The sequence below is a fragment of the Mus caroli genome, unplaced genomic scaffold (genome assembly GCF_978045245.1).
Source record: "Mus caroli unplaced genomic scaffold, Mus_caroli_1 scaffold_4, whole genome shotgun sequence".
Classification (NCBI taxonomy): Eukaryota; Metazoa; Chordata; class Mammalia; order Rodentia; family Muridae; genus Mus; species Mus caroli.
In genome coordinates, this window is record NW_028227259.1 from 96,302,363 (window position 1) to 96,325,041 (window position 22,679).

The 22,679-nt window shown below is 44.6% G+C and overlaps 1 protein-coding gene across 6 annotated transcripts in view; it reads left to right on the plus strand.

Annotated features, from left to right (window-relative positions):
• Fam47e (family with sequence similarity 47 member E) overlaps positions 1-18,584 on the plus strand; it is a 31,527-nt gene extending 12,943 nt beyond the window's left edge. For 2 of the 6 annotated variants that reach the window (XM_085836860.1, XM_085836859.1), the window contains 6 exons: positions 2,719-2,863; positions 5,956-6,057; positions 6,922-7,002; positions 13,096-13,251; positions 15,348-15,425; positions 18,355-18,584. In XM_085836860.1, coding sequence (XP_085692986.1) covers positions 2,719-2,863; positions 5,956-6,057; positions 6,922-7,002; positions 13,096-13,251; positions 15,348-15,425; positions 18,355-18,453 — 661 coding nt within the window. In that variant the 3' untranslated portion in view covers positions 18,454-18,584. Of the gene's footprint in view, positions 1-2,718; positions 2,864-5,955; positions 6,058-6,921; positions 7,003-13,095; positions 13,252-13,746; positions 13,980-15,347; positions 15,426-18,096 lie in introns of all 6 variants that reach the window. The other 4 variants (XR_015046953.1, XM_085836855.1, XM_085836856.1 and 1 more) reach the window with 4 other exon arrangements.
• The last annotated feature ends 4,095 nt before the right edge of the window (positions 18,585-22,679 follow it).

Consider the following 22,679-nt stretch of genomic DNA (forward strand, 5'->3'; position numbering starts at 1 on the left):
TGAACATCCACTCCTGTGTTTGCTAGGCCCCGTATAGCTCAGTTGTTAATAGTGCTTGCCTAGTGCATAAAACGTCTTGGGCTTAATCTCTGGGACCAGATAAGCAGGATTGGTGGCACATGCTTGCAATCTAAGTGTTTATGAGGTACAAGTGGGAGGATCCAAAGCTTAGAGTCATCAGCAGTTTTCAATCTGTAGGTTACGACTCCTTTGGGAGTTGAATGACACTTTCACGCCTCTATTTCTTTTAATGTAAATGTGCCGGATAATGGCAGTATTAGTAATAATGACCTCAGCCAGAACTCCCATCCCAAGGAATGAAGATGGGCTGAAACCACCACCATCCCCAGCTCCATAGCCTGGTGCTACTGTTCCTAATGAGTCTGGCATCTCTACGCCTCCATAAGAGACACTGTATCCCGCCAGGGCAATAGTTCTTAACCTGTGGTCTCAACCCCCGTGGGGGTCACGTATCAGATATCCTGCATATGGGATATTTACATTATGATTCATAACAATAGCAAAATTATAGTTATGAGGTAACAACAAAAATAATTTTCCGGTTGGGAGTCACCACAGCGCGAGGGACTGTGTTAAAGGGTCCCAGCATAGGGAGAGTTGAGAATTTCCGTGCTACCACATAGGAGGTTCAAAGCCAGTTTGAGCCATGTAAGAACTTAGCTTTTACAGAGAACATTTATATGTGGCGGCCAGAAAGACACTGTAGTCAAATGGAGCAGCACATGCAACGACTTCCTGTGTATTGGAGGCAGGATGAATGAAGAGGGGCTGCTGTGTTTAAAGCTCAGAAAGCAAAGGCCTGGGGGGCCTAGTTTTGAAAGGACCTGAAGGCACAATGGGGGATCCACCATGAAGACCCTTGGGGGCCACGCTAAAAGTGAAGCCTCTTTTCGGGGGGTTGTTTGTTTGGGTTTTTTTTTTTTTTTTTTTTTTTGGTTTTTCAAGACAGGGTTTCTCTGTATAGTCCTGGCTGTCCTAGAAGTCACTTTGTAGACCAGGCTGGCCTCGAACTCAGAAATCCGCCTGCCTCTGCCTCCCAAGTGCTGGGATTAAAGGCGTGCGCCACCACGCCCGGCTCAAAGTGAAGCCTCTTTATTGGAAGGGGAAGTACTGATCACAGAAACTTTCACATTAAACCTACATAACAGTGTTATTTCTCGTAGTCAAAAAGTGTCAACAACTTGAATACCCACCAACTGGTGAGTGAATAACAAAATGTGGTATCTCTACCCAGTGAAATATTATTCATCTAAATAGAGGGATAAGCTACTGGTATATGAGTCTTTATAGATTATTGATGCAAGCTTTATGCTAGTGAGAGTCAGTCACTTAATGATTTATTTATTTATTTTATATATGTGAGTATTCTGTCACTGTCTTCAGACACACCAGAAGAGGGCATCAGATCCCATTACAGATGGTTGTGAGCCACCATGTGGTTGCTGGGATTTGAACTCAGGACCTCTGAGAGAGCGAGCAGTCAGTGCTCTTACTCGCTAAGCCATCTCTCCAGCCCCGAGTCAGTCACTTAAAAAAACTTGATTGTATAGTTCCATTCAAGTGCGACATATGGAATAGGTAAGCCCATAGTAATTGAAAGTAGACTCTTGTTTACCAGGAAGAGGAGAAGGGTGGAAGTGGAGAGGAACTATTCATAGTTTTAGGGTATGTTCTGGAATGAGATAGTTGTGTTGGTTGCATAACTTTGGAAATATGCATTACTGGATTATATACTCCTTAATAGTTAAAAGATTTTTTTTTTTGAGATATGGTCTCAGTCCAGGCCAGCCTTGAACTCACTATGTAGTGGAGGATGACCTTGAACTCCTCTTAATCCTAATGCCTCTGCTTCTCAAGTGCTGGGATTACAGGTCTGCACCATCACATCTTCTTATGTGATGCTGGAGATGAACTCAGGGCTTTGAGCGCTGGGCCAGTGTTTTCCCTCACTGAGCGATATTCCCCAGCCCAGTGTTTGCATTTAATAAATGCTTTATGAGTTGGATGATGGGTGACTGCATTTGACATGCTCAGACTTATATTTAGCAATGAGCACTTGGCCTGACATTTAAATAAAAGATTAGGGATTGGGTGGATAGATAGAAAGATACAGAAAGGCCAGTGAAAGCTTTTCATAACAGTCTAGAGAAACAGACAGTTAGAATCTACCAGACATCCATGAGTCTGGACATCAGAGATGAGAGACAGACAGACAGATAGACAGACAGACAGACAGACACGTGCACACACCGAGACTGAGAGAGATGGGAGAGAGAGAGAGAGAGAGAGAGAGAGAGAGAGAGAGAGAGAGAGAGAGATGAGAGAGAGAAAGAGAGAGAGAAGAAGAGAGGAAGGAGGAGGGAGAGAGCTCATTGTCAAAGATGCTCTGTTTTCTAAAGGCCGACTTCAAGTGCAGCGGCTTCTACTTGATTCATGTATTAATTAGTAAGTAGTTCTTGTAATTTTCAAAGCTGATGGAACACTTGATTTAAAGTTAAGTTTTAATCAGTATGACACACCATGACACACTTGCCTTTCTAGTACTGAAGAGGAAAATGTGATATTTGAAGCTATAACTTGTGTGACCTTTTAGAGAACTTGAGAGGGCTGACCATTTCCCAGCGATACTGCTGCTTGCAATCCACTTGGATTCATCCAGCATCACGCTTAATTCTTTGATGATCTCATTGCATGTAGGCCTAAGAAGACGCTGATCTCACGTTCAGGCCAGTGGCTTTGTGAAGAAAAGCCAAGCAAAGTGGATTCATTCTATAAAGACAGTCTCCTCCATGATGACGTACGCAGAGGAGTCAGCGACTTCTGCCACTGGGCTGAGAACCTTGTAAGTTAGCAGTGACACCTAAAGTTACCCTCAAGAGTCAAGCTCAGAGGCTGGAGAGATGGCTTAGTGGTTAAGAGCACTGACTGCTCTTCCAGAGGTCCTGAGTTCAGTTCCCAACAACCACATGGTGGCTTGCAAACCATCTACAATGGGATCAGATGCCGCCTTCTGGTGTGTCTGAAGACAGAGACTGTGTTCACAACATGAAATAAATAAAAATATCTTTAATAAATGAAGAGTCGAGCTCACTGTGTGAAGCCCTCAGCTCAGTCTAGTGTGGAAGAAACACATCAAGCTCAAAGTCACTTCTATTAAACATCATGAGAGGCAAATTCTCAAACCACCAGTCACAGTAGAACCAGTCTGCACAGTCACTGACAGCAGAAAGTTTTGGGCACAGGAAATTTCTGCAAGGTGTGTAAGCTCAGAGCTGTTTGGAAGATTCACGTTTCTATCTTGCACCATGTCTGTGACTCCAAAGCTTCCATTCCCACTGTAGTAACAGGAACCTCCTCGCTGTCCTTCACTCCTGTAGGACTCCACACTTCCAGACACACTTGACTGTGAGTGCTTGTGTGAGCCACCCTCGACACGGGTGCTTTTCTAAAGGGCAGACACATCTGCCTTGGTTATAAGGTCCTTCCCTGCCTTTACTCCACGAACCCCAGAACTCAGCCAGTCTCCATGTCTCTGCAGAGGTTTTGATTTTCTAATGGTTTTCTTGGCTTTGAGACCTTCCAGTATTATATCCCTCTCAGGTTTTAATGCATTAGTAATTTTAGTCAAACAGTTTATACATATACTCATTACATTTATTTATTTGTATGTGTGTGTGTGTGCGCACACGCACATGTTGCAGGGACAGAGGACAACGTGCGAGTGTTGGTTCTCTCCTATCATGTGGGTCCTGAGGACTGGACTCAGCTTATCTAGCTTGCTGGCGAGCAGCCTCACCAGCTGAGCCATCTTGCCAGCCCTGGTCAATGCATTCATCTGGTACTATTTCCTTAGCAAGTGACTGCCTTCCAAACCTAAATATATCTCAGGGGGTTTGAAGGAGAAGGGAGACTTACGTGGAAGCTCTAGATGGAAGTCAGATAGAGCTGTTGGCCAGCTTCTGGTGCTCTCCTTAGGTCCTGCAGACCTCTCTGTCCAGCTTCACTCTGAAGTTTTCCTCAAGAGATGGGTGCCAAAGTCACCACAAAAGCTGACTAAGCTTGTGTTGAACCCAAGCAGCCTGGTGGGTTGTTATTACTGTGTGTATGTGGTATGTATGTGTGAATGTGTGCATGCCACAGTGGAGGTTCGAAGACAACCCCTTGGAGTCTCTTCTCTCCTCCAGCCATTTTGAGGATTTAGAGAAACACTAGTCCCATGTCCTCCCTAACAAGATGACATATTCTGTCCTTCCCCTGTGCCCTAGAGACTTTTTCTTCTTCTTCTTTTTTTTTTTTTTTCAGCCAGCAGGCAATTATGACAGTTATGGCCATAAGCCAGGGGAAACTCATCAAATTTACACATAAGTTTGCATCTGTGAAGGAAGAAGATGGGTCACAGAACAAGCTATTGCAGGTGATAAAACAAATACCTTTAATCCTCTTTAAGGAGCAATCCATAGATGGAAAAATACCACTTTCTACTAGAGAGGAAGCAGGTGACATCAGGTCTTATAAAGGATTTTGATGAGGCTTTTAAGAATGAAGTAAGAGGCTGGAGAGATGGCTCATCAGTTAAGAGCACTGACTGCTCTTCCAAAGATCCTAAGTTCAATTCCCAGCAACCACATGGTGGCTCACAACCATCTTTGATGGGATCTGATGCCATCTTCTGGTGTGTCTGAAGACAGCTACAGTGTACTTATTTAAAGTAAATCTTAAAAAAAAAAAAAAAAAAAGAATGAAGCAAACCAAGGCTAGGTGGCTCAGAGAGTAAGGAGTAAGAATGCTTGCTACCAACCCTGACAGCCTGAGTTTGATCCCTGAAACCCATGTGCTAGAAGAACAGGAGTGACTTCTTCCTCTTCCTGCAAGTTGCCCTCCACACACATGCCATGGCATGCAGTATGCCTCAGCACACACACAAACATAGAAAATTAAACCTGACCAACCCAGAGACTGCGGCTCAGCTTGCTGTGTTCCCAGTCTCTATAATCAGAGTCCTATAGGTCCTCAAATTCTCCTGTTTTGCAGCAGTCTGTGGCGTGCGTCTCCAGCACTAACTTGCACTTTTTCTTCTGCACTATGGAGTCTTGCACTTCACTGCTTGTGCTTGCTCTATTTCCTCTCATTATCTCTCCCAAGCCTGCTCCTGCTGCTGCTCCTCCATCTGTGTAAGGCTCTGACCCTGGATCACGACTCCTCTCCTTAAATGCTGCTTCATCTCCAACTCCCACTCACCCCACCCTCTCTGTTTCCCAGTGTTTATCTCCCAACGTGGGATTCTTCTGACACAAGTTTGTCTTTCAGGGTTAGGACGAAAGTCATCTCCCTGAGCCACTCAGTGCATGTTTCTACTCCTACCAACTGTGTTCAGGGAGCAAGAAAGGACAGTGTTGTTCTGAGTACAAAAAGATTGAAATGGCCTCTTTAACTGGGCCATGGAGAGGGCCTGGACAGATGGTTCAGTGGCTGAGAGGACCCTGTTCATTTCCCAGCATCCACTGCAACTCACAACTGCCCACAGCTCCTGCTAGAGGGCGTATGACTAGCTCTTCTGGCCTCTGGAGGCACCTGCATGCCCACGTGACACAGATTTTCAACAACATACCCAGACACTTTTTCTTTTTTAAAGATACACTTGAAAAGCACTCTACGAATATCTCGGCTACAAAGTGTCAGAAAAATTTGTGTTTGATCGGACAGTATTTCCTCAGGGACTCATGGCTTCTTGCAGGCCCTGAAGCAGTCTCCTTAGACTGCAAAAGCCTTCCAGCGCCCAGGTACTTCTATCTCCAGAATGTTCCCTGAGCATCAGCTACATTCCCTCCAAACTACCTGTCCCTCCGGAGTGGCCAACACTTCCTGCGCTGAATGGAGGAAGCAGGGCACTCCTAGCTATCTGTCCTTCACTCATACATTGTAGCTTTCTTTCAGGGAAGCTCGGCCATTGAGGAAGAGTTCGTCCTGCAGCAGTTTGACATCGGCTATCAGACTAGACGCAGCTGTGATACGCTTCTCAGGCTGAGGCTAAACCAGGTACAATGAGCTGAGAAAGGGAACTAGCTGAGTAAGTCACGGGAGGAAGAGAGGAGTGGTACCATAAACCAGACCATGAGAGGCGACTCCAGAAAACAAAGGCAACCACAGGAGAACTATCCAAAAATCCAAGGAAACCGAGTTATCTTAAAGCTTTAAACGTTCTTGAATTCTGGTTCTCTGGGACTCTGGCTTTTCAAAGTAGACCTCCCAGAATGTTATTACATTTAATAAATAGTTGATAAGAGAATGAATATTTAATATCTATAATAACGATTTGTATCAAAGAGGAGATATCATTTGGAATTGTTAGTGACTATCCATTTTTAGAGACAGACTTTTTGATGTTTTTCCTAAATTGAAACTGTAACATCTAGTTATATTAATGAGTGCTTATTACTTAAAAACAAGACTAAGAGTAATCCAGTAATGACTCTGAACACTGTTAATCTCATGCCCAAAGAATTCTTGAATTTTTATTTGAATAAAATTGACCACACATCTTTTTGTTGCTGTTGTTAAGAATTTTTAAAAATTATTTTTAGTGGGCTGGAGAGATGGCTCAGTGGTTAAGAACACTGACTGCTCTTTTGAAGGTCCTGAGTTCAATTCCCAGCAACCACACGGTGGCTTACAACCATCTGTAATGAAATCCAATTCCCTCTTCTGGTGTGTCTGAAGACAGCTACAGTGTACTCATGTAAATAAAATAAATCTTAAAAAAATTATTTTTACTTATGTGTGTATATGTATGTCTGTATATGGATATGTGCACTTGCGTGCAGGTGCCTAGTGGAAGCCAAAGGCATAGGATCCTCTAAAGCTGTTATTATAGGTAGTTGAGTCCATGTCACCCTTCTGCAGGACAAACTCTTCATCAATAGACCACCTTCCCTGCGAGAACACTGTGGACGCTGGAGCGAACCTCGGTCCTCTGGAAGAGCAGTAAGTGCTTCTACCCCACAACGTCCTTCCTGGTCACACTCTTGCCTAACATAAACACATGTTGCTGCCAACACGGGAGCATGGCAGAAGAAGGAAGAATTGCATCAGCGTTTTGAAGGGAGGTAGCATGTATACGATCTTTTAACTTTCTGTTCAGTTGCCAGTGCAACAAAATAAGCACACGTGCCTCACGGTGTGAGTCAACAACAGACTTAAGTGCGAGTCAACAACAGACTTAAGTGCCTGTGTTGAGTGGGGAGTGTCTTCCCTCAAGGTAAAAAAACAGAACATTATCTCTAATTAGCTCTGAACTACCTGTGGCTTTTCTTTACACGCATAGCTTACCACATAGCTTTATTTCTCTGCAGAGAAAACCAAAATAAATGTATGTACCTTCTCTCAGGCGGGGAGATGGCTCTGCCAGTAAAGCTCTTGGTAAAGCATGAACACTGTGAACTGTGTTTAAATCATTAGAATGCATTTAAAGCAGACACAGTCGCACAGTGTCTGAGATCTCAGCTTTCCTATGGTGAGATGGAAGAGTGAGAGGATGCAGGGTGAGGGGAATCCTCGGGAGTTCACAGTCTGGCATCTCTGCAGCGAACAACAGAGAGACCCTTCCTCAAACAATAGAAAGTAAAAAACAGTCACTCAAAGGTGTCCTCTGACATGCACATGTGTGTAGATGCATACACCCCCCATATATATCCCTCTCTTTTTAGACCTATGTAGGGGTTCACTGAATATCTTCAGCCTATGAACATATACTTTTCGCAGTTGTGGTGATTTTTCGTTTTTTGTTTTTGCTTTCTAAAGTTATTAGTATATATTACTTGCACAGAGTAACGGGTTGCATTGTGACAGTTTCATGCACATGTACAGTGTACGTCTTTCATAAACTCTGGGGAAAACAATCTGAGCACTAGTTGCTCACGTTGGTTTTTGGCCTCAACCCTCTCCCTGCTTTCCAATTGCTCCCTGGGAGCCTTGACCCTGGTCCCAGCTCCCTGCTTCCGTTCTGTTTCCTCCTTGGTTTATGGTTGATAGGTCCTGAAAGGCTGGGATCTCTTCTCCTGAAATGTTTGTGGTTTTGTCTCATAGTTACAGCCTTCATTTCTAGATGTTAGATGTATGCATCTGCCTTCCGTGGCTCTACTTCATCTTTGGAAGCTGTATATGAGATACTGTTCAGAAACTGCTTTGGTGTCTTTGCATCACAACCCCTGAATCTGCTCTGTGTCAGTCCCTGTCCTCGAGGTATGCTATGTTTTCCTGCATGGCTTCATGTCTGGTGGGTCTGTGAGTGGGTGCCAGGCATTGTGGATTTCACCTGAATGGGTGTTTTGGGTACTTTAACATTTTTGTAAATATTTTTGAAATTTGTTCTGGGCTAGAATCAAGTTATTCGGAAAAGCCTGGTCTTTGGGGGGGGGGGTGTCTTGCTTTTAAGATTTCTTGAGAGAGAATAAAGTAATATTCGGTCTTGGGTTAATTATTTCATAGTACTGAACAAGACCTTAAGTGTGCTCTTCCCAGGGTCCTGTGAACCTTTAAGTCTTCCAGGAGGAAGAGGCTACTGATCCCAGCCCTGTGCGACTATCGGGAACTTTTCCCTCTGGGATATTTAGCTGGTTCTTTGCTTGGTTGTGGCTGGTTTCCCAAACATGTGCCCCGCTCCCTCACCACTGTGGTACACAGAGCCCTCTCTCTGTTCTGGGGCTCTGTCCTGTGAACTTCCGCTGCCTGGCTTTCCCTGGATTCTTGATCCTCCTGTTTCCTCAATCTGAGAGTCCCTTGGGCTGCTTCTGGGCTCCTCCCCCACCCTGTGCCCTAGAGACTTTTTTTTTTTTTTTTTTTTTTTTTGCAGTTGGCAGGCAATTATGACACTTATTTTGTTTGTCCCTTTTCTCCCAGGGATTACTGTCCTGGTTACTGAGGCCCAGCGTCTTGCAGACTATTGTTTTTCTCCGGGTTCCAAATGTGGAAGGCGGGAGGGAAAGTCGGTCGGCATTCGGGCCCTGTCTTTAGCTTCCTACCCACATAGAATTCTCAGCACCGCTACATTCTGTCCTCTGATGTTCTTTAAAGCATTTTTTCCTCCTCCCACCATAGTTCTGCTCATGCATTCAGTCTGTTTGAAGTCCCCCCTTTCCCTGGGTGGATCTCTATCTCCTTTTAGATGAGGGTATGTGTCCATTTTTGCTGTGGAGGTTTTTCTTCTAGGTTGCTTGGTGGAGATTATTGTATCTTTACTTCCCATCCTTCATAGCGCCATGTGCCCTTATCTCTCCATTTTCACTCTGCGTGCCAATTCATCCGTCGGCTTATTTATTCATTCAACAAACATTTCTGAGCATCGATGTGTTCAAAGGTATTGCTAGCAAATGACATGAAACTGGAAAACTGCCGTCTTTACCAGGGTGTTCTCTGACAAGACTGCATTGCCCATGGACTGGTACAGGGTACGGAGATGAACCACTCTAGAGTCAGTTTTAGGAAGCAGTATATACTATTGCACGTGAGGGCCACTTGTATGGTGGAAGCCTATCGACTGTCACTGGTTAGCACATTATCCCGGATTGGATAGTGAACGCTCATATCGCCAGGGTCTCTATGCAGAAGAGGTACATTGAAGGAGAAGTGGAGAATGCAGACTCCTCTGCGGGCCAGCGATTGGCTACACGTGCTACTTCAGAATTCGACGTTCTGACTTCTGAGGCATGGTGTGCTACACTTATTTAGGTCATGCCTGCATTTTTCTCCTATGGAAGGCTACTCCCTACGTTCAGAACTTACAGTCTAGGGAAGTAATCAGGGAAAAAGATTAACTGCCACAGAATGATACCTTGTGTGTACACATGTAAGAAGACATGGTCGATCCAACAGATGCAGGGGGGTGAGCAGTTTTGATAAAAGCTTCAGAGAAGAGATCTTGCTTGTGCCATGTCCAGTCATGGAAGGTCACCAGTACATTACCAACTCCTGCTCCTCCCTTGGGTTCCAGTCTTTTACCCCCTTGTATCTCTGCTTCCCTTTCAGCTCAGTGTTTCTTAGCTGAGGGAGATTGTGCACCATCCCTCTCTTCCCAGGGATATTTAGCAATGTTTGCAGACGGCGACTTGGGTTGTCCTACCTCAGCAGGTACCACTAGCATCTTATAGATGAGACCAGGAACACTGACGAACGTTCTTCTGTGAGGAGGTCAGTCACCTCTCCTCAGCTGACCCAAATGTCAACAGTGGCAGGGTTAAGAAACAGCAATGTAATTCAGCAAACATTTATAGAACACTTGCTATAGTCTAAGTGTCCTAGATACTAGGGAGGCACAGTGGAGAACAGCCTCCCAAGCTTGCATTCCATCCAGAGGGCGCAAAGAGATGCAGCACACAAGACCAGCACTGCTAAGAAACATGAGGCAAAGAAGGGAATGTGTGTTGTGAGAGGGTTGCAGACTATAGATTGGGTGGTTGGGAGGATGCCACCAGAAACAGCACAAACTAGGTATGGGAAGGAAGCCTGTGAGGCATGGACACAAGTGAGAAACATTCTGGAATTAAACGGCCTGTCCCAAACATCAGATATGGAAGCTGGTGGGGCCATGCCTCCTGGGCTGGACTCAGCACATGCTTCCAAGTAGCTTGGCCTTCAGTCCCACTCTCCAGTGCGTAGTTTAAATGTAGACAAGAGGAGTGGAGGGGTGGCTCAGATGTCAAGAAAGCTCGCTGTTCTTCCAGAGGACCTGAGTTTGGTTCCTGACCTAGCCAGCTCAGTCAGTCAACAGGCTCTCCAGCACAGGAATGAGGATTAAAAAGAAAAAAGACACGTAGACAACCTTGTAGTATGACCCCAGCCAGTTCTGAGGCTGAGGTGGGTTTTTTTCCCAATCCATTTTTATACCATTTTAATTACATGCAAGTAATAAGGTTAAGCACTACAATAAACACAAATAGTTAAGGAACAAGCAAGGCAATAAACAAAGTCCTGTGATCACTCCTGGATGACATATCTGAGCCTACTTCCCTGTCCTAGCCCAAAGTCATATTCTTCCCTGAAGCCTACTTCTTTGTTCTAGCCCAAAATCAGATTCCTGCCTGAGCTTACTTCCCTGTCCTGGCCCAAAGTCAAATTCCTGCCCAAAGCCCACTTCCTTGTCCTGGTCCAATGTCAGATTCCTGCCAAGCAGCCCCAAAAAGCTCTCCACAGGTTCCTAGCACCTATGTCAGGTAGTTCACAAGTGCATGTAATTCTATTTCCAGGGAAATTGATGTCCTTTTCTGACCTCCTCCGTACCAGTACTCCTGTGCACAAACCTACACACACACACAATTATATATATATATACATACATATATACATATATATATATGTATATATATATGCCTAGTGAAAGGCTAAATGGTTAAAAGCACTTGTAGCTCTTATACAGGACCACATGGTGGATGACTCACAACTGTCTGTAACTTTAGCTCCAGGGATCTAACACCGACTTCTGGCCTTCATAGGCATGAGGTACACATGTGATTCCTACATGCATTCAGGGAAAACACTCATTTATGGAAAAGAAAAAAAAATCTCTTAAAAAAAAAAAAGTGTGCTGAGTGGTGGCACCAAACACCTTTAATCCCAGCACTTGGGAGGCAGAGGCAGGCAGAGTTTGAGGCCAGCCTGGTTTACAGAGAGAGTTCCAGGACAGCCAGGGCTACACAGAGAAATCCTATCTCCCAAAACCCTAAATAAATAAATACATAGAATAGAATAGATTAGAATAGAATAGAATAGAATAGAATAGAATAGAATAGAATAGAATAAAAAAAAATGTGTGAAGGTGTGTGTGACCGAGACAGAATTGTGACTTCATGTCTCCATGTTCCACCCACAAGTTAAGTTTGTGATAAGATGACATGCAGCCCTGTATCCGCAACTTCTGGTGGCTGTGAATCAGCTTGAAGTTCTCCTTAGCGCACAACTATGGAAGTAGCAGAAAAGACAGCAAGACCTGCTCTTCCTTCATGTTTTCTCTCTCCATTAAAGGGGCAGGTTAGGAACTAGGAAACAGTTTGATCAAAGACAGTTCAGTGCTCCTGAGGCTGGGCATAGTGCTCCTGAGGCTGGGCATAGTGCTCCTGAGGCTGGGCATAGTGCTCCTGAGGCTGGGCATAGTGCTCCTGAGGCTGGGCATAGTGCCCCCGAGCCTGGGCATAGTGCTCCTGAGGCTGGGCACAGTGCTCCCGAGCCTGGGCATAGTGCTCCTGAGGCTGGGCATAGTGCTCCTGAGGCTGGGCATAGTGCCCCCGAGCCTGGGCATAGTGCTCCTGAGGCTGGGCATAGTGCTCCTGAGGCTGGGCATAGTGCTCCCGAGCCTGGGCATAGTGCTCCTGAGGCTGGGCATAGTGCCCCTGAGCCTGGGCATAGTGCTCCTGAGGCTGGGCATAGTGCTCCTGAGCCTGGGCATAGTGCTCCTGAGGCTGGGCATAGTGCTCCTGAGGCTGGGCATAGTGCCCCCGAGCCTGGGCATAGTGCCCCTGAGCCTGGGCATAGTGCTCCTGAGGCTGGGCATAGTGCTCCTGAGGCTGGGCATAGTGCCCCCGAGCCTGGGCATAGTGCTGGGCTTAGTGAGTTTAACTTACTAGTTTGGCTCACTGGTCTTGTTCAAAATTGTCACTCTTGGGTGATTTTTTTTTAACCTGATCTCTACCTGCTTTGCATATGTTATCTCCTATAATCCTCAGGACACTCTTACAGGATTAAAAACCTGTTATCTCCACTTCCCTGATAAATAATTGAAGTGGTGTGCCCATGGGCTCACAGCTACTGAGAGAACAAAGACTGAATTCAAGCCTAGGTCAGTCTATATCGGACACCCGTGTTCTTAGGTGTGACTCTGTTTTCCTAATTATGAATGTTCTGTGCTTCTTTTATAAAAACCCAAAGCACACTGAAACTTTGTAGAACACTTTGGCAAGAACTAGCTCTAAATTCTAAATCACGACACACCTTTCATATCGTGAGCCTTTGATTTTTGAAACGACCAACCGACTACTAAATAAGTAAGCAACATCACTGACAACCCCGGAATTACGTTCCTTTCTCTAGAATCCTCAGAAGCCGAAGCGGGTGAAGATGAGGTACGGAGCCTGGTACCTGAACACCAGCTTGTGGAAGAGGCAAAGAGCGGATGAACCTTTGGTCGACCCCATGGTCTCACACAAAGCTCAAGATTCAACCTTTAAAGAGCAGCTTCAGGAGCAGGTGTGTCCATGTGCTGAGATCCAGTTGTCTGAACACAGTCAATGGCTACAGGCTGGGCAAGGAGGTTCCCCCAAAGTCTCAGGGCGTGTCTGTTCAATTCAGCAACAAGAGAGGCAAGATGATTTGTGGAGAGCGTGTGATAAGCAAGGCTTGAATTCTGCCTTCATGGTTAAACACAGTACCTCTAAAGACAGGACACCACTCCTACCATTTTGTGTTTGAGACATTGTCTCAATACATAGCCTTGGCTATTGTAGCACTCTATACATATACCAGGCTGGCCTCATATTCACAGAGATCCTCCTGCCTCCTGAATGGTGGGGTTAAAGGTGTGCACTTCCCTCCACCCAGCCCACAACTATCATCTTGAACAATGTGTTCTATGAGTAAATGTTTAAGGGTGGGGGAGGAGCGAGGCCCACCACAGTGTTCCGAATTTGTATGATGTTGTTGTGAAGTTTCAGGAGACTAACCGTAGGACTTGTTTCCTACCAGCATGAGATGGCTGTCAAAGAATTCAAAGCTGCGCCTGGGAAGTTTCATTAGTAGCATTCAGTTGCCACAGAGGCTCCCTAAGAGAGGGGTCAAAAGTTAAATGACCCAGCAGCAAATCCACACCACCGAGACGTGGCCCTGCTCTACTGTAGATAGGCTGTGTGCCTGCCCATCTCTCGTGTACGCCCATCTGCTGAAGCAAAGGTCATCACCGCTGCTCCGAGCACAGGCAGGTGTGTTGACACATGCTTCACTGGACTCTGATGACCTCATCTGTGGCCCTCTTCCCTTCACCAGAGTGTCTCCGGATACTCGTAGGGAAACACGTGGGAAAGTAAAACCCTGTACAGAGGCAGCCGATGCTTCCTTAGTAACCGTCCATCAGTCCACTCTGCTGACCAGAAAGGTCATTTTTCTCTTCGCAGGCCTGGGTATGAAGGACTGTCTTTAGGAATTTAAGTATGCCAGAACTCTATTAAGTACAACATGCTTGAATAAGTTCCAAAATAAATAATCCTTAGTAGAATTTCTGAGTGCATGGTTTCAGAGTGCCTGCATTTATGTGAATTTAGCTCATAGCATAATATTTTATTTTGATAGCAAGAGCTATTTGTGGTGTCTGTCCGAGTGCTTATAGACAGCTAGAGAAGCAGCAGTGTCTTTTCTTTTCCATTGGACATCGTGGTTGATATAACTATGGCAGGAAGCATTATTCATTAGGAGATCTAGACACAGGGGGCAGACAAGACAATAGGATTGCTCTACAGCAGTTTCTGTGGAGACCTAGTCTTGCGTATATAGTCGGAGCTAGCCTAAGACTCATGATCCTCTTGCTTCACCCTCCCAAGGGTCAAGATCTCAGGCATGCTCTGCCATGCCCAGCCTACAGTGCTGTTGGTAAGCCACACTTTCACAAGGCCCGAGGGAGGATTTAGCTTCTGCACTGAAGGTGCCACTGCAGGTCACTATGACAGGCTTACCAAGAACTCAAGAGGTCTCACTATCCTTGACTAACTGGTTTTGGAAGGTGAAATGACCTTAGAGAGTTGAATTGTGGTATGCAAATTTCTACATCCACCTTTCGAGTTCAAATAAATGTAAAGAAAACTCCAAGGGATGCTTGAGTATTGAGAGGAGTTGAGACTGAAACAAGTCTGTTTTGATTGGTGTGCCCTTTGTAGCTAAGATCAATAAATTGTGGGGCTGGTGAAATGATCCACTTGCTTCCCTCATTAAGAAATATTTTTTTAAAAAAATAAAAATTAAAACCTATAAGTTGTGGCTATATTGTATTAAATAAGTTAGTTTCTAGACAGCCCAAGTCAAAAGTTTGACTTGTCGCTCATCCTTCATACAAGGCTAAGGGGAAAGAAAGGACAAGAGGATAAAATCAGACGTCTTTGGGAGCTCTCATCTTCCATAACTGATGGACCCCATAGTGAGAAGGAAGCATTTGCAATGGGGAGCTTCATGGAAGTTTCTGGAAGCTCTCATCTTTCGTAACTGATGAACCCCACGGTGAGAAGGATGAGATTGCAGCAAGGAGCTTCATGGAAGTTTCTCCCCAGATTTTTCACAGCTCTTTTAAACTGTTCTTTTAGGGGGAACTGCTTGCAGGCCTGCATGAGACAACAGCCTTTAAGGACTTCATTCTAAGCAGGGGCTACAGGATGCCCAGGGTGAGTTATTTTGCAGAGCCCTGCTGAGAGCTTTGAAGAAGACAGCTGTGGATAAGAGTACCTCGGAAGGACGGGTCAAATAAAAACTCAGCGTTGCTTTCCAGATGGGGCCCTTTGGCTAATGCCACTGCAGAGGCGCCATCTTCCTGCCGCTTTGAAGTCTAATATCCTTGGGACTGGACAGTGAGGGGAGTAGAGGGGCGCTGCTTGTACAGCCTGTTACTAAGACAGTATGCGCTCTGTAGGAACTCCTTGGGGCTCCAGGACATTCAGGTCGAAGGACAAAGTTACATGGCTTGGGTCAGCATGAAAGGGAGTGGGCACTTAAAATCGTATCACGTAGTGTGAGCTCTGTCCAAACTGAAACGCAGTAGAAGTTCACATCTGGGGGTCTCCCAGCCTCTGCTCTGCCCTCTCCCTGATCCAGAAGGAGGTTTGGCCTGTAAGTGGAAAAGGTATACCAGCCTTCTTCCATAGGACAGGCTCACACACCCCTCTAACACAAAGATCTCAGTGGGAGATCAACTGAGAAGACCATAGCAAGCTGTGCATCCAGACAGCAGGACCCCAAGGCATATGGTGCCGAAGTCATAGCTAATCATGCGTATGATCCTTAGGTTCCCCAGAGGGCAGAACAGCCAAGGTTCTCAGATGTTAGAAATGGAACTCTGAGTCAACCAGTCTCTCTCTCTCTCTCTCTCTCTCTCTCTCTCTCTCTCTCTCTCTCTCTCTCTGTCTCCCTCGTCTTTTCTTTTTCTTTCTTTTTTTAAAAATTGTTGTTGCTTTGCGATAGGGTCTTCTTGTGTAGTCCAAGCTAGCTTCAAACTTGCTATGTACCTGAGGCTGGCCCTTAACTTCTCTGATTTCTCTGATCTGCCTTCCAAGTGCTAGACTTATAGGTATATGCCACCACAGCTGGCTTGGAATCTATTCCTCCTGAGTGATAGAACTAAGAGTGGCTTATATTTAATGTCAAATAAATGAATATGTTGCGCATGCTCAGAAACAGCCTGGCTTTAGGCAAGTTTAAAGCATGGGGCATTTAGTGTTAGAACACTCCATCATAGATGTCAGTGGAGTCTCTCCATTAGCTCTGAGCATCAGTGATAGGCCCCCTAACTATATTTACTTTATACTCTCTATATAGTCTATATATACTGGGCTTGACATATATACAGTAGCTACTTGATCTTCATATAAGGCCCACTTAAGTGTACTTATATATCTTTATATAGAGTCTATAACTATGCTTAATAGTTTACATTGCACATTACATACTCTTTTGTATATTATATTACTTATATATATGTATGTATATTATATATATATATCTGTCTGTGTGTGTCTGTATTTGTTTTGATTTTTTAAGTGACCTTGGACATCTGATTCTTCTGTTTCCAACTCTTAAGTGCTGAGGTTATAGGCATATGCTACCATAAATATATTTATGTAGTGTGTGTGTGTGAGTGTGTGTGTGTGTGTGTGTGTGTGCTCTTCTCTCTCTCACCTTGAAGCTCACCATTCATTCTGTCCAGGCTGGACTGGGATTCACCCATCTCCACTGTCCCTCTCCTCAATGCTACAGTTCCAGGCATGACTGGACATTCTTGACTTTTTCTGTAGGTGTCAGGCACTTAAATTGAGATTTTTGTGCAGCAAACATTCTTACCCACAGAGCCATCCTACAAGCCTTGTGTTATATTTGTCTGCCTTAATATTTATACTGTCACAACTTCCTTCTTCTATTCAGTGACTAAGCCAGCTCAGTCAGTCATCAGGGTCTCTCGGGAGGGAGTGAGGATTAAAAAAAGAAAAGACAACTAGACCCCAGCCAGTGCTGAAGCGCCTTGATTTTTTTCCCAGTCTGCTTTTGTACCATTTTAAGTACATACAAAGGCTCAGTTCTAGGTCCAGGAACAAACAAAGCATAAACAGATAGTCAAGGCGCAAACAAGACAGTAAACAAAGTCCTGTGGTATTCAGGGACTTATCAAGGTGACAAGCCTACTTCCTTGTCCTAGCCCAATGCCAAATTTTTGCCAATATCCTTAAAGTGGCACCAAGAGCTCTCCACGATTCAGGTTTGTCCCTGCTGCTGTAATTCATTCTGTCAATACACACATAGATTCATGGGGGGTAGAAAGAAACATGTCTGACATACTGGCTGCACTCTCTGCTACACAAACTCCAGAGAGATGGGGCCCCTGCATGAAGCTCAACAGTTGGAGCAGTTTGAGGGCACCAGTGATGTAGTCTCTGGCACTATTTTGTCCCTTTTTCTTATATCCTATAGCTAATCACCTACTGATAACATGTCATATGAAAGAGGAAATCCATCCTAGTATATGAAGTCAGATATGGTAAACACTTGTAATCCCCACACTCAAGAGGCTGAAGCAGGGAGATTACTGTGAGTTCAAGGCCAGCCTGGTCTACAGAGTGAGCCCCTGTCTCAAGAAAATGAAAAAAAAAGCCCAAATGTAAATTACATACAGATGTTCATATATGCAAAATATATCTGTACATATGTATTTACAAACTGTCACTTGAATATATATGTGAATATTCATTCTTTCTAACCCATAATGTATCTATATTCTGTGTATATATGCACAGTCACAGAGGAACATATTCTTGTGTGGATATAGCAGTGTCTATACATTGTCCACAGTGACCCGGAGAGATCCCAGGCCTTTAGCAGCATAAGCCTTTGCTGAGAGTTGGGCTGGCCGGAGCTGGGGCACAAGCCAAGGATGAATTCAGTCTGAGTATTTATGATGCTGAACAACTCCTTCTCACTCAAGTTCTCCACTTAAAAGGTCCAGCCTAAGGAAATCTGCCAGAGGAAAGTGTTTATTAGAGCAGGAGGGCTGTCCAGGTTTTATTTAACATTCTAATGAAGAGACTCTCTCTTTTTTCCCCCCTGTAGTTCCTTGAGAAGATATATGCGGAGGAGAAAAGTAAGTCTAAAAATATTAAGGCTCCTAAAAAACTCACGCAAACAGAGAGGAATCCCGGGAGCAGATGAGTCGGCTTTGATTGACAGCATCCTTGGATACTGCCCCATTAGTTTAATTAATAAGTAGAATATAGCAGTGCCCTCCATGAAGACTTCAACCTGGCAGCATCCACAAATAGAAAACTGAACACAAATATCTTTCTAAACAGCTTTGTAAAGGCTTTAGGGGCTTTTTGTGGTATTTTTAGTTATGTACAGCTGTGTATGTCTGCATGTGGGTAGGTGCACACAAGTCTAGGAGCCTTCAGAAGCCTGAAGCGTTGAATGCCCTGGAGCGGCAGTTACAGAGGGTTGTGAGCCACCATGTGGGTGCTGGGAACTGAACCTTGGTCCTCTCGAAGAACAGTGAGCTGTCCCGATGGCTGATCCATCTCTCTAGCCTCCACTGATCAATGTTTTGTTTGCTTGTTTGTTTGGTTTGGGGGTTTGGCCTTCTTTAGGGAGAGTCTTGCTATGTGGCCTAGGCTGACCTCTAATTAGTCATCCCCCTGTGTTAGTCTCTCAGGGTCTAGAGTTGCAGCTCTGCACCAACCCACCTGGTGCACAAAAGAATACATTTTGTATATTTACCAACTATGGGCTCAATATTCATGTGTAGTCCTCTCATGCTTTCGTGTTATGAATATGCCATAAATGATTGATTTCTTGTAAAAATAAAATCATAGGCAAAGTCACAATTACTTTGTTGTTACTACTTTGAGTGAGAACCTGACACAGAATGAGTGCCTCTTTTTTTTTTTTTTTTTTTTTTTACAATATTAGTATTATTTTCTTTCATCGAGTTAAGCTGAGGTGTTTTTCTCCCCAGTCTTAAATATGTACTAAAGCAGAAGGTCATAGGTCAAAAAGTTTAAAGGAAAATCAAGCTAACATATTTCATTACTTTTTAAAGATTTAAAATTTGTGTGTGTGTGTGTGTGTGTTCACGCGCGCGCATGCACATGGGTACCCACAGAGAGCAGAGGAGTATGTTGGAAACCCTGGAGCTAGAGTTACAGGCAGTTGTGTGTTGTGGGTGATGGGAACCAATCTTAGGTGCTCTGCAAGAGGAAGTGTTCTGGGACCTTGAGCCATCTCTCTATATCTATAATTTAAAATATATATATTTGGGGTAGGGGGTGGGGCTGGGGAGCTGGATCAGTGGTTAAGAGCCCTGGCTCTTCCAGAGAACAAGGGTTCAGTTCCCAGCACCCACATGGCAGCTCATAACCTTCTGTAATTCTAGTTTCAGGGAATCTAACACTCTCTACTGGGGTCTGTGGGCACCAGGCATGTATGTGGTATATATGTATGCAGGCTGTACATGCACATGTGCGTGTGGAAGGAGTATGTGGGGGTCAAAGGTCAATCTTGGGTGTTTTTCCTCATGAATCGTCCATCTTTTTTTTTTTTTTTTTGAGGCAGGGTCTCTCTACTTCATTAATGCAGCGAGGCTGGCCAGTTGGTGAGCTTTCTGCCTACTTCCCTCTCCAACACTGGGGTCACAAGCCACATGGGTAACAGCAGGGAATCAAATGTGGTTCTTTACTCCTACACAGCAAACATCTGCCCTTCCCCAGTCCCTCCCACTCGAGTTCAACCATCTTCCACAGAATCACGCTTTAAGTTTGGTTACGGTAACACACCTATAGTTGGGGAAATGTTGTGTGTACCTGACAGGGTAGGGAAGAAAATGTGTAACAACTCAGTGGTGTTTGTTTTTATACCTGGTGAGGAGGTGTCATTACTGAACGATTTCCATCATCCATTTCCCATCCCAAATGTTTATCCACAAAGGTGGGAGCCTTGGAGATCCTCACCCTGGGATATATATATATATTCCAATATATATATATATATTCCAAGACATGGTGGAACTCCAAGAGACCCTCTGCTCTCTAGTCAATCATTTTCCTCATTAGTGAAGTCTCCTCACTCTGACACCAGAGTGTTCTTTTCAGTCCTGTTCTGTTTGTTTTGAGACAGGGTTTCTCCCTGTCTCTCAGGTGTAACCCTGGCTATCCTGGAACTCGCTCTGTAGACCAGACAAGCCTTAAACTCATAGATCTGCCTGCCTCTGCCTCCCCAGTGCTGGGATTAAAGGCATGTGCTACCACCACTTGGATCTTTCCAGTTCTTCAAGCAGCATGAGAAGGCTCCACTGACTAACAGGTGGTGATTGCTGTTAAGTCATCCTAATATTGCTGTTTTCTGCTGGTGGGGACTTTTCTCAAGCTTTTCCACCCATTGCTCACTCCTGGGGCTAAGGGACAGTTTTTCCCAGTGGTTGTTAAGGAGGCATTTCTCCTGATGTCACCCCTTACACTCAGACCTGCATACTCAGAATACATGGAAAGAGCTGGTGTTGGATCAGTGTAGAGAGCCATTGCTCAGGGTCTGTGCTACACTGGTTCCAAGGTTCCCTGAAATCTGCTGGTGCTCAGGTCCCTCACATGATACAGTGCCTGCTTATGACCTACATGTGCCCCACACTGCACTTGGAGTCATAGCTACATTACATTCAATACCTTGCACAATGCAAATTAAGACATTGTTGTTGTTACCCTGTGCAGTTTAGGGAGTAAGGAGAAGAAATAGCTGTCAGTCTGTGTTCAGTAAGGACAAAACTTGTTTGAATATTTTCAACTCTGTTTAACTGTGAGGATGCAGAACACACAGGTACAGGGTGGGCAATGGCGCTGCACTTTAAATACATTGCCTCCCAAGTGGTGCTTGGGGTCTGGAATACAACTTCTATGTGCATCGTAGTGTAGGCAATTGCCTTCTCACTCTTGCTATAAAAAAATAGCTTCTGCACTTTGCATGGTAGCTCCTAGCACTCCAGAGGCTGGGGCAGGAGTGCCAGAAATTTTAGGCCAGTGTGGTCTATTCTGTTCTGAATTACCAATCAATGATGATGATAGTGATGATGATAATAATGATGATGACAATGATAATGGTGATAACGATGATGATGATTATGATGATGATGATAATGATGATGATCAAATAGGTTTCTCAATGAGAGCCAGTATGAAGTAGAAAACCATAGCGGTGAATAAGCATTCAGTAAGTCTATAAAAAGCTGGTGTGGGTGGATGTCTTTTAAGCAAGGTCAGCAAATCTAAGGCCAAAACAACCTCCTAGGGGGGAAAAAAAAAAAGATAACTCACTGTTATTCCTGAAGACTCCTTCAGTTTGTGGCCACCATGTCACCTTCAAGTGTTGTCTTAGTGAGGGTTTCTATTCCTGCACAAACATCATGACCAAGAAGCAAGTTGAGGAGGAAAGGGTTTATTCAGCTTACACTTCCACACTGCAGTTCATCACCAAAGGAAGTCAGGACTGGAACGCAAACAGGTCAGGGAGCAGGAGCTGATGCAGAGACCATGAAGGAAATCTTTCTTTCCTTTCTCTCTTTCTTTCTTTCTCTCTTCTTTCTTTCTCTCTTCTTTCTTTCTTTCTTTCTTTCTTTCTTTCTTTCTTTCTTTCTCTCTACATTTCAATGTTTTTTCTTTAAAAGGAGTGAGTTGTGTACAGGGAGTTAAATGCTTTATAGACAAAAAAAAAAAAAAAAAAAAAACTGCCCTAGAACCAACTTATTCATCATCTTCTTTATCCTCCTCTTCCCCTTCCTCATCCTCTTTATCCTCCTCATCTTCCTCTTCCTTCTCTTTCTTGCTCATTTCAGCCTTGACCACCCCCTGGAAGGATGCTTCTTACTGGCTTGTTTCCCCTGGCTTGCTCAGCTTGCTTCCTTATAGAACCCAGGACTACCAGCTCAGGGATGGTCCCACCCACAATGGGCCTTCCCCACATGATCTCTAATTGAGAAAATGCCTTATAACTGAATCTCATGGAGTCATTTCCTCAAAGAAGGCTCCTTTCTCTGTGATAACTCCAGCTTGGGTCAAGTTGACACACAAAATCAGCCAGTACAAGTGTTCATGGTCATATTTATTGACCAGGGTAGAAAACATAGCATGGGGAGGGGATGGGGGACACTTTACAGATGCCTTTAACAGCGTTTTACAAGAGGCTAAGTCACAGATTCCAACTGACCCCAAGTGACACCGAAAACGACAGTGTTACAGAGATCATGGTTTATCAAGTAGTATCCGAATGTTGATTTCAAGATTTACGGTGGATGTTCATTTCAGAAGGTGGCTATCAACCTCCCTTCTTGCTGTCTTTAGCACATGACACACGTGCAAACACACATGCATTGCCCTGGGTGAGGGGCGTGGAAGAACACA